The 11,502-nt window shown below is 61.6% G+C and overlaps 1 protein-coding gene across 1 annotated transcript; it reads left to right on the forward strand.

The window, feature by feature from the left end:
* The first annotated feature begins 217 nt into the window (after positions 1 to 217).
* Positions 218 to 11,142, forward strand: MEF2B (myocyte enhancer factor 2B). The gene is made up of 8 exons (XM_065422422.1): positions 218 to 271; positions 2,694 to 2,897; positions 3,399 to 3,527; positions 3,699 to 3,879; positions 7,496 to 7,641; positions 8,576 to 8,687; positions 9,005 to 9,113; positions 10,830 to 11,142. The coding sequence occupies exons 1-8, from the start codon at positions 218 to 220 to the stop codon at positions 11,140 to 11,142; spliced, it is 1,248 nt and encodes a 415-aa protein (XP_065278494.1).
* Positions 11,143 to 11,502: the final 360 nt, after the last annotated feature.

The following is an 11,502-nucleotide window of genomic DNA, read 5'->3' on the forward strand; positions in this document are numbered from 1 at the left end:
AACCCCAGAATCACCTTCTCCACCCAGGTCAGGTTTGGATTCAGATCTGAGCCCTCACCTTGTGGCCCAATGATAGTAGGCTCAGAAACCTGGATCCTGTGGTTCTTAGCCCTATTTGCGAAGCCTGTCTAACGCTCAGTGGGCTGCAATCAATGCAGACACTTCAGTAACCATTTCTTTCTCTATTCCAGCATCCCCTCAAAACAAGCAGTAAAAGATGGGCCGGAAAAAAATACAGATCAGTCGAATTTTGGACCAGCGCAACCGTCAGGTAAGCCCCAGCCCCAGGCCCATCCAGAAACTGGTCTGGGGAAACACCGGAGAGTCAATATCGAGGCTGGGCAAAGGGGTTTGGATTCAACTGTGGGGAAAGGTGCAGGCTTGTTGGCTCTGGAAATGTCGCACGCACAGAGGCAGAGCAAACTGCTCCTGCACCCCGTCCCTTAGGCATCGGGCCTCTGGCCCTGCCCGGCAGGAACCCCCAGTGAGATGCCCAGGCACTGTCACTCCAAGGCCTGGACACTAGCATGAACTCTGCACGCTCATTTGGCAACTAGACCCACGACCATCAGATGGGGCAATGTCCAACCCTACCAGCCGAGAGCAGGATTGGAGGCAGGGAGCGAGGGGAGATGCACCACAGTGCCCTGAGCCAGCCAGTTCCTCAACCTGGGGCTGGGCTTGACCCAGCAAACTAGCGGTAGCAGCCTCCATAGGCTGTTCCCAATGCACTGCAGCCTCTTGCCCGGCGCGTGTTACGCAGGGTTGGCCCAGGATGTGACCCGGGTTGTTATACCAGCCAGTGTCACGGTGCACCTCCTCGAGCGCTGTGAGGAGCATGCAGCGTGCACGGTGCGTCACCCCTGCTCGCGTGACCTGAGGTCCATAAAAGCTACAGGCAGCACAACAGCCAGTGACGCAGCGGGGCAGAGGTTTGCCTGGCAGTTCAAAGGCAGTGGGCCCCGTGCCACCAATGCTATTCCAGAGCGGCGTCTGGAGAATGCCTCCCAGAGAGCTCAGTTATGTGCCTAATGAGAGATGATATTTATAATGGAGCTGAGAGGCCGCCAGCAGCAGCCGGCTAGCAGGAGAGGCAAGACTTTAGCCCTTTTGTTGGGCATGGCTGCGCCAGGTTCTGCCAGGCTGCATTCTCCCAGAGGACAGTGTCCGTTCTGGGCAAGGGCTGGTGCAGATAGGCACCCAGAAGTTCATCTGCTTAACTGAAATAGCTGCGCCTCCGGGTCCGCCTGCCTCAGCGGCCCCGGCGCCAGGCGGGTGTGAAAGGCTCCCCCTGTCGCTGGTATAAATGGCTTCGCGAGGAGCAGGGCGGTGGAGAACCGCACCCAAGGTTCGAGCTGGTTGGGAATTTTTCAGTGAAACAAGTTTTTGATGGGAAATGCCGATTGTGCCAAGCGGCTAGCGTTCCCCCCCCCCCGCCCTGCCCAGGCTCTCCATCCGGGAGATGCTTCGCGAGCTCGGAGAACCGTCACAACACCCTCCTGTAACCCACCCTTCTGCCCGTGCCCGGCGTGGAGTCTGCACAGTGACAGAAACCGAGACCCTGCTGGCGGAGCTGGGTGGTGGAATTCCAGGCACAGGAAGGCCTCTGAGCTGCTGCCCGTGCTGGCATTGGCCAAGGATCGGGGAAGGGGATGTTAGAAGGAGAGAAGAGGAGGCGGGTTGCAGGATCCTGGTGGGCTGCCCGGGGAGGGCACTAAGCAGCCGAGGTTCAGATCTGATAGGTCCAGGCTCCCAGCTGGTGCAAGCTGTGCCCACTGGCACGGGCACCAAACGCCCATGCGCCCTAGAGCTCTGATCCACTGAGAGCATCGCTCTGCTGGACGCAGTGCATGTCAGCTCTTAGAATGGGCTGTGGAACAGCTGCCCCCTTCAGTGCATCCGTGCACAGAGGGCCGTGTTGCAGCCAGGCCAGGATCATACGGGGACTGCGGGGCCTTGGCTGCGCTAGGAGAAAGGATGTGTTCTGGCCGTGTGACAGGTGACTCGCGGTCACTAACCCCCGGGACGACCCTAGTGTGGAGAAGTCTGCAGGTCCCACACCCATTGCTGCATGGGGTAAAGCCACCCTTCCCCCTAGGGCTTGCCTCACCATGCTAGCGCTGCAAACTGCCTCGTCTACACTAGGATCTTACCACCGGTTCGCTGACATGGTAAAAATAGTCCTCGTGTGGCAGTGCCGTGTGCGTGTGCGTGTGGTCACAGCAGTTGTGCAAACTGGACACGCCGCGGGGGGGTGTGAAGCACTCACCAAGGGAAGGCTCAGGCTAAGCGCCGAGCACCGAATTTAGTTCAGTGCTCTGAGGTCGGTGCTAATTATACTCCCCTGACGGCGGGTCCTATGTTGTCGCCCACACACGCACAGGGCCAGATTTTCAGACGCGCTTCCCACGCTGGGCGTCAGGCCGCTGAGTGCCTGCGTCCCAATGGGAGCAGCTGGGGGCCGAGATGCCTACTGGCGGTTGAGGTCTGTGGAAGGTGTGGCCAGGGCTGGGGGTGCCCAGCACCTGCGGATCTGGCCTGGCTATGTCCTGCCACTGCGTCCCGGTAGGGTAGCATTGCTGTGACCTCTCTCCGGTCAGGGTGTCAATCTGGAGGCGAGTCTGGCCCAGCAGTCTGCAGGGCCGGCGCTCCGGCGCCTTGCGCTTGCCCTGAGCCCTGTGCCCTCCCCTCAGGTGACCTTCACCAAGCGCAAGTTCGGGCTGATGAAGAAGGCCTATGAACTGAGCGTGCTGTGCGACTGCGAGATCGCCCTCATCATCTTCAACAGCACTAACCGCCTCTTCCAGTACGCCAGCACCGACATGGACAAGGTGCTGCTCAAGTACACGGAGTACAGCGAGCCGCACGAGAGCCGCACCAACTCCGACATCCTGGAGGTAACGCCGCCCGGGCGTGCGGGGGGTGGCGGGGAGAGGGGGCCTGCAGGGCAGAACTGACGCTGCTTCCAGGGCAATTAGACAGGCAAAGCCGGCTCGGCAGGCAGCTGCTGAGCAGCCTCTGCATGAAACGAGTTTTGCAGCGTCTCAACCCGGATCCTAGCGGACAGGTGACCACTGGCAGTAACTGACCCACCCCTTGCTGACAGCCCCGGCAGAGAGGCCGAGGGGGGGAGAGGGCCTTGGAGACCAAACTGCGAGGGGGCAGGCAGGGAAGGACACAGTTGCACCCCACATGCCCCTCTTGTCCCAAGGCAAAGCCTGAGTGTGCAGGGAGCGGGGGGGGGAGTGGGAGCAGCTGCTGGATCTGTGCCAGGGTCTGGGGGGAAGGAAGCTGTGAGGGGCGTGGGATGTGAGGGAGACCCTGGGCCCTTCCCCCCGCAATGCCTGCCAAGGGAATCCCGGCTGGGCCTCCTCACTCACGGGCTCCCTCCCTGACAGACGCTGAAGCGGAAGGGCCTGGGGCTGGAGAGCCAGGAACTGGAGCTGGACGAAGGGCTGGACCCCATGGAGAAGATCCGGAAGCTGAACGAGGGGGTGGACCTGACGGTGGCGCGGCCCAGGCTCTACGTGAGTGGCTGGATCCCCGTTCCCCACACAGGGGGTTGAGATCATGGCGATGCCTTGGCGTGGCCAAGATCCACCCAGTGCCCTTCCCCCACCCACAGGGCTGCCTGGCAAGGCGATCCCCTCCCCCACGGGCCCCACTGTGACCCCCACATCCCTGCTCTCCCTTTGCAGTCATCAGCCCCTCCGCCCAGCCACGAAGCGGCCTACGCGGGCACACCGCCCTCTGGGAGCGACGGAGGGCTCAGCAGTGCCAACGGGTCCCCGCAGCACCAGAGCCGCCTGCCTGTGTTCAAGTCGGCGATCCCCAAGCACGTCCAGCCTTCGGGGCGCTCCCCGGGGCCACTGCCACCAGGTGAGTTCTCCCCGGGTGGCCAGGCATGGGCAGAGGAAGGGGGGCTCGGCCACAGAATCCAGGGTGTGTGTGTGGGGCGGGCTCGGCCACGGAATCCAGGGTGTGTGTGTGTATGTTGGGGGGGCTCGGCCACGGAATCCAGGGTGTGTTGGGGGGAGCTCGGCCCTGGAATCCGGGGGGGTGGGGGGTGGAGGGGCGTGGTTTGGCTTCTAGAGGCAGCATGTGCTCAGCAGCGCCCCCTTCAGGTTGACGAAGGAGCCAACATCCAATGAGTGTTACCCAAGCTTTGCCCTTCTGCAGTGGCCTGTGGTAACAGGCGAGTGCCCAGGGCCTGGATCTCCCCTGGTTCAAGAAGCTGGTCAAACCCAAAGGTGTCCTGGTCTAGCGGCTAGAGGATCTGGGGCCCTGTAGTCAGGACTCTTGGGTTCTATTCCCTGTTCTGCCACTGACTCGCTATGCGATCGTAGGCGAATCTCGTCTCCCTCTGCACCTCGGTTTCCCCGTCTGTACCTTGGCGGCTCACGACCCTGCCTTGGGCGGAGAGCAGTCATTCCGCTGCGTGGAGGATTTCAACATCTTGGAGTCTGGTTTCATTCCATTTTGGAACAAAAGCTAAAAATGTTGGAATTCTCTGTGAAAGGGAGTGGAGCCCTGGCTGCAGGGCAGTCTGCCTGGCTGGCTACCCGGGAGTCACCGACCCTGGGAGGCCTGGGAGCCCAGACTGCTGAGAAGCCATGGGCATGAGAATCAGGCTTCCAGGCCCTCCAGTGTCCGCTCGCTGTCAGCCTGCTAGGAGCGCTGCCGAGGAGCCCGGCCGGTTTCCATTAGAACTTCGCTGAAATTGAACCAGCTCCGTTAAACGCTTTGATTCTGACAAACTGACAGGTTCTGAGGACAAAGTGTCTTGTCAGAACTTTTCCGACCGGCTGTAATCCCGACCTTTGCAGCGCGCTGGGGGATCCTGAGCTGGCCGGCGCTAGGGACGTGCACAGTGTTTATTCCTGTAGCTTCTCCTGGGTAATTAACAAGCTCAAAGAGTGGACAGCGGGGATGGGCTAACCTGCAGTCAGTCTGCAAAGCGACTGGGAAAATGGCCCCATCTCACTCCACACAGCTGCTTCCTGTGTTTTGCTGAGTCATGAGTGCTGATTTTATGCACACTCACAGGCATGCACCTGCACACTCACAGGCATGCACCTGCACACTCACAGGCAAGCAGAAGCACAAGCACCCACCTGCACACACACACGCACACACACACACACACGCGCACACACACACATGTGCACGGATGCATTTCTGCTAGTGATGGGCATTTCCCAGCTTCCCTGCATTTTGGGAGGGGTTTGAAATCTGCCCTGTGATCAGGATCTCTCCAGCTCAGAGGGGTGAGCAGGGCCGGGTGGGGGACAGATGGAAACCTCAGTCGCTCAGCGCAGTCGGGCTCAGCAGTGACTGTCAGCTGGAAAAAGTGACTGAGGCTGACCAGTGGAAACTCCCCAGGCGTGGGGGTGAGGGAAAGGGGGGGTGGGTGACGAAGGTGTTGGTGGGTAACATGTGGCTTTGCTTCGGCCGCGTAAGGCTGGAGCCGGAACTCTGTGGGTGGGGCTTGTGTGATCTGTGCAGGGCCCTCGCTGCGCAGGGGGGAGGCCTGGAATGAGCGCCGAGGAGGAGGTTTCCAACCACCCAGCCTGTGGCGGGGGAGCCGACTGGGTCGCATCGCACTGCGCTTTCCCCACGCCGCCCTGCCAGCCCTCGGCCCTGGTCTGCAGGGGCCCAGCCAGCCACCTCTCTGCGCTGGGGCTGCCAGCCAAGAGGACAGTCCTGATGTGGATTCTTGTCCCTGGGTGTTGGACTGAGACCAACAGAGCCTGTCAACCAGCTGTGACAGCGGGGCCCTGCTGCACCCCAGACCCTCTCCTCTGCCTGGGTCGTGGGGGCAGCTGATGGGGGGTTCACCCCGGCTCCTGCTGCCCTCTGTTCCCAAGAGCAGCTCTCTCCATCTTCCCGTGTGTTTGTCTGCCCTGGGGAGATGCGTGAGGAGTGACGCCCTCTGCCACTGCAGGGCCCCATCGCCCCTGGGCAGGTGAAGAGGGGGTAGCAGCTCCCAAAGCAGGCCTGCATGCGGGGCTCAGGGGGGATAAGGAGGAACGGGCGACAGAGAGCGGGCACTGTTGCCCATTCTACGTGTGTGCGTGTTGGGCGGGGGGGTTGCCACCCGTGGGAAGCCAGAGATCCTGGGAATTGCTGCCATGGGGATGTAGCGCCAGCCTGCTGTGAGTGCTGCCCGCTGAGCAGGGCTGCGAGTCCCAGGCTCAGAGCCCACATTAGCAAATCGTTTCCGTTCCTTGCTGGCGGCGTCATGTCCCCCACACCTGACCCTGGCGTCCTGGCCACAGCCCAGGTGCAGTGCTGCTCGGAGGAGCCCCAGGGCCCGGCCTCTCGCAGGAAGTGGGTTTGCAGTTACAGAAGCAGAGGAGGTTTCCGCCAAGCTCCCCACTCCCTCCCCTCACACACACTTCTTAGATGAGTGGCCCTGCTTTCAGGCGCCGCTCCGGGAACCCAGGGCTTTCCGACCTGGCTCGGCCAAGAGACGGCGTCCTCTTCCTCCCAAAGGGCCACTTCTGCTATCTGGACTGGGACTCCCAGAAACCTTTGCTTCCCAAGGGTGGCGTTCACCTCTGTGCAGAGGCCTGGCACAGGGCCTGGGCACTATTGAAGTCCTGCCTATGCTCCTTGTGCCAGCCCCAGTATCACTAACCCCAAGCATTCAACAATGTTGAATCATGAGATTGGCTTAAAAATCATGAGTCTTTTCAACCGGTGATTCATGGGGGTAAGGGGTGTTCTCTCTCTGAATCCTTGGGCTGCGTTTGGCTCACAATTCCCAGCTTCTCTCCACAGGCAGCAGGGCGAGACATTTTATATTTTTTAAGAAAAGCTGAGAGCCTCACCTAATCCCCTGACTCCGGGAGCTGGGGCTTTAAGAAAACGACCACATCTTGCGAGACTCCAGAGTTGGCAGCTCTGCCGCCTTCCTAGGTTGTTTTGTAACCAATCCTCCTGCTCAAGTGGCATCTCTTCTCTGATGGAGGCTGGATGTGACGACAGCTGGGGACATAGAAATGTAGCTATGAATTAAACACGACCCTGCTCCAAAGGAGATCTCTCCGGCCACGCCCCACGTACAAGGTCATCGTCTCCAGTGCACTTGAGCTCACTTCTGACAGGGTGAATTTGCCTCCAGACTTGTTATCGTTATGATTGCGCATAGGAAGTGCGCTGTGCCAGGTGCTGTACATACCCAGAGGGATAGCTCAGTGGTTTGAGCATTGGGCTGCTAAACCCAGGATTGTGAGTTCAATCCTTGATGGGGCCACTTAGGGATCTGGGGCAAAATCAGTATTTGGTCCTGCTAGTGAAGGCAGGGGGCTGGACTCAATGAGCTTTCAAGGTCCCTTCTAGCTCTAGGAGATAGGATATCTCCATTAATTAATTTAAATTTATGCTGTGCCTTATCTCAGACTCCAGTGCAATCACCTGCCATTCCCTGAGCTGGGCTTTCACCCCAGTGCTTCCCAGATGCACTAACCTTTGCCTGCTTCTCCCTGCCCAGGCCTTGGCTACCCTCTCTTCTCCCATGGCAACCTGAACCGAGCCCTGGCTACCAAGACCCCTCCCCCGCTCTACCTAGGGGCAGACGGCCGCAGGGTGGATGTCCACAGCAGTTTGTCCAGCGCCAGGAGCAATCTGACATCAGCGGTAAGTGCCACTCTCGGTGCGTCTGGTGACAAGGGTCTAGGAAGGGTCCCTCTGAAATACAGCCGCCGGTGAGAACCTGTATTTAATAAATGAAAGCCCTTGAGAACTTCCCGCTGGGCTACAGCTCCCCCCACCAGCCATGCAGCAGGGCCCTGGCGGGCACTGCAGGAGGCTCCGGGGTTTGTCTTCGGAGGAGCAGCACAAGGTTGTCATGGGGGTAGCGGAGAGGGAAGGAGGCCACTGTTCTGAGATCTCAGGAGGCTCCAGCCAGGCTGCGGCTCTGTGAGGGGGCAGATCAGGAGTCGCTCCAAGGGCGTGGGTGGATTGCACCAGCACTGGGCGGGCGAGTGAGAGGAGAACCTGCCCCACTGCGTGCAGAGGAGTCAGAGTCATGGGGCGGAGGGGGGCTGAGCACTCCCTTTGCAGGGAGTTTAGGGATCCCCAGTTTCTTGGTTTGTACTGGGGGACGTGGGAGGGGGAAGGAGCAAGGCTCCCTGGGGAAAGAAAACAGATCTTTGCCCAGCAGCCCCTTCTCTGGGGAGCTTGGAGCTCTGGGGTGAAGAGGGTCAGGGATGAAACCGTGGCTTTGAAAGAGCCCAGAGTTGGGGGACATAGTTCACACTCACTCATTTGCACACACAGTGTGCAGGCACATGCATGCCAGGTGCACACTCACCCAGCCACATGCACAGCCAGATACACGTGCCCAGTCATGCTCACACGCACATGGTCACACACACCCCCTGTCGCGCATGCACTCTCACACCGGGCAGGCACACCCGTGGCCTTGCAGACTGGACATTTCCGGGGGGTGAGATGGGAGGGGGCGGGGGGAAACACTCAGGGAGCGATTGCGGGCCAGGGGTCAGAGCGGCGCGGAGGAGAGCGGGGGAAGGACCCGAGCGGGGTGTTTATTGTTTGTTTGTCTCAGCAGCGATCGCTCTACCCTGGCCTGCAGACGGTGAGCCCAGGGCTGCCCGCCGGCAATGGCAGCCTGCCAGCCCACGGGCTAGGGGGCTTCCCCTTCCTCTCCTCAAGCCAAGCAGGTAATCCCCGGTGGATAGCTCCTAGCCCGACATCCCCCTCACCCAGTGCCTAGATGTCTCCCCACACCTGGCCAGGGGCTGCATTTCGAATCCCCGTCCCAGAGCTGAGCTGGGCTGTTCTCCTCACTCACTGCATGGCCATGGGGAAGGGAGCCAGGCACCCGCAAATGGCCAGATGCCCCTGGAATCCCTCCCTTGGGCTCAGCCCGGGTGTAAACGACACAGCAGGTGTAAACTGGCAGTGGACAAGGAGCTCCCTCCACTTTCACCCGTTAGCCCTTCTCCTCCTGATGTCCCGTCTGCTTTCTCATTGGCAGAGTATGGGCCCGGCGAGGCCTCCTCGCACCCTGGCTACCTCCAGCCCAACGCCATCGCCTCCTGGCAGCACCACCGCGACATGGCAGCCTCCGCGCACCTGCCGCTGGGGTAAGAACCACGCCCAGCTCCCAGCCTCGGCCAGGGGGCTGAGTGGGACTTCTCTCCGGGGGGCAGGAGCCCATCCCTTCCCCAGCCTCTCTCCCCACAGGCCAGCAGGGCTGGGTGCAGGGGTTAGATCGTCACGTCTGCATCCCCCCCCTCTCCCTTTCCCCATTGCTCTCCCTCCATCTCCCTTCCCCTGCTCCCATCACTGGTCCCCGGTCCCCACAGGGCTGGCCAGCGAAGCCCTAGCCCCGCTGGCTCTGAGGGTAAAACCCAGACAGGCCGGGCAGGCGCCTTCTCCTCATAGGTTCTGGTGCCACCTGGTGGCAGGAGCTCAGCACAGGCTGGCGAAGAGATTGTTGCTTTCTGCCTGCTCCCCACCGGGAGTTTGTTACTCCCCACGTTCCGGGCACTGGCAGCCGAACGGAGGGAGCTGGCAGCACTGCAGATGGCAGGGGGCAGCTCCACCAGTGGCCGGCTGCAGCTTCCAGTGGCTCTGGGTGCTGTGCTGTGAAGGCTTGGCCTGGCAGATCCAGGCGCCCTCTCCCTGAACGCAGAGGACAGCGCAGCTCCCCCAGCTCCTCGGCTAGAACGGCCCCAGGGGGAAATTGGACCCACGTCTGCCCCAGGCCCCGGGAGCAGCGACTCTGTGGCAGGGCCCAACACACAATTGTGATGGCAGCTGGGCACGGATGGCCCTGTTCGGGGGTGGGTTTATTTCCAGAGCCCCCAGCTTCCGGGCGAGCCCTGCTCCTGGGAACCCCCCCCGCCGCCGCCTTATCCCAGCAGGTCCGGGATGTTTGCAAAGCCTATTTAAAACTGGCTCTGCCCAAGGGACAGTGCCCCACCCCTCCCCCGAGCCAGGCTCCCAGCTGCTCTCCCAGGCGCGTGGGTGGGGGAAGCGCTTGGGAACCTGGTGCCCCAGTGGGTTGCACCTTGTGGGCCGCCAGTTCTAATCTAGCTCTGGCCAGGAGCGAGGCAGTTGGTAGTGTCTGGCGGCTGCTGGGTGAGATGTGTTTGGTGGAGCTCAGCATCTCCCTGGCACCAACGCCGCCCAGAGAACTGGCACAAACGGGCCACCCCTATCGGCAAGGGCTGCCGTGGGCAGCAACTTCCTGCTAGAGGCCTGGGAACACTGGCAGGGGGCAGTGTGTGGGAACCTCGGCCCAGGGGGAATAGTGGGCAGTGCCAGCATGCTGGGCACATGAGACATTTCAAAGTGGGTGGGGAAGAAAGCGGATCTCCCACTAATCTGGCCTGGAGGGTCACCCTGCTGGTGGCCCTTGTAGGGAGGGAACTGGACCCCCTCCCCTCACACACACAGTTGGTTAGAAGAGGAGCTGCTCCCCTGTGCAAAGCCCAAGTGGGAGCATGTCAGCAGCCCCCATTCCTGAGCCAGGGGATTAAAGGGGGGAAATGCCCCCTGCCCCCACGAGCTGGGGGGCTGGATATTTACAGTCCAACTTCCTGCCTGGGGTGGGAAATGCAGCCAGGAATAAGGGGCCATTTTTTAAAGGTCGGCAAACGTTTCCCCTGCTCCCCAACCCCAGCCAATCAGGGAGTTCGCCGAGGGTCAGTTCCGGTTGCCTTGGGATGGAGGCAGGAGTCTGAGAGCAGCCACAGCCCAGCTGCTTGGGGCCGAGAGATCCCCTGGTGGCTTCCTCCTTCGAAGTCTCCCTCTGGCTCCCAGCCTGGCTCACGCCCTCCTCTTTCCTTCCCCAGGGCGGGCGGCAGAATGCTCCCCACCGAAGAGGCAGCCCCGGCCCCCAGCAGCTCGCCCCAGCACCAGGCCGTCAGCATCAAATCTGAGCGGGTCTCCCCGGTGGTCAGCTGCAGCTCGGCCACCCCCCAGCACTCTCTGAGCGGCCTGTCCTCCCTCGGCGACGTCCCCAGAGGCCCCGGGGACCCGCCCCAGCGAGACGAGTATGCCAAGGCCTATCACTACCCGCTGGTCCTGTCCCGGCCGCTGGCGGAGGAGCAGCAGGGGGGTGTCCCCATGCGGCGCCTGCAAGTGACGGACGTTTGGCAGAGATAGTGGGGCCGGCTGTCCGGGGTGGGGGGACGCCCGCGCTGTTTGTGTGTACGTGCTGGCAGTGGCAGGCCCAGTGTGTGACATGCCTCCTTTTCTGCTCGGAAGCACTTGTACCTTTCTCCTGGGGTCCCCTGCAGCCAGGGCTACCCACAGGGCATGGCTGAGTGCTGGGGCGGGGGGGAAGTCCCAGAAACCCCTGGGCTGTGAGTGCCTGTGGGGAGCCCCCCTCGGTGCCCTGCCCCAGAACCCCATGGGCTGAGAGTGTCCGGGGGGAGCCCCCCTCAGTGCCCTGCCCCAGAATCCCCTGGGCTGAGAGTGTCCGGGGGAGCCCCCCTCGGTGCCCTGCCCCAGAACCCCATGGGC

The sequence above is a fragment of the Emys orbicularis genome, chromosome 24 (genome assembly GCF_028017835.1).
Source record: "Emys orbicularis isolate rEmyOrb1 chromosome 24, rEmyOrb1.hap1, whole genome shotgun sequence".
NCBI classification, from domain to species: Eukaryota; Metazoa; Chordata; order Testudines; family Emydidae; genus Emys; species Emys orbicularis.

What these genes read in the sequence shown, in the direction of transcription:
- MEF2B (XM_065422422.1), top strand. Translation starts at nt 218, where the DNA reads ATGGGCCGGAAAAAAATACAGATCAGTCGAATTTTGGACCAGCGCAAC. An exon ending in CCCGGGGCCACTGCCACCAG is followed by an intron (nt 3,880 to 7,495) that starts GTGAGTTCTCCC and finishes CTCCCTGCCCAG; the next exon opens with GCCTTGGCTACCCTCTCTTC. An exon ending in TCCGCGCACCTGCCGCTGGG is followed by an intron (nt 9,114 to 10,829) that starts GTAAGAACCACG and finishes TTCCTTCCCCAG; the next exon opens with GGCGGGCGGCAGAATGCTCC.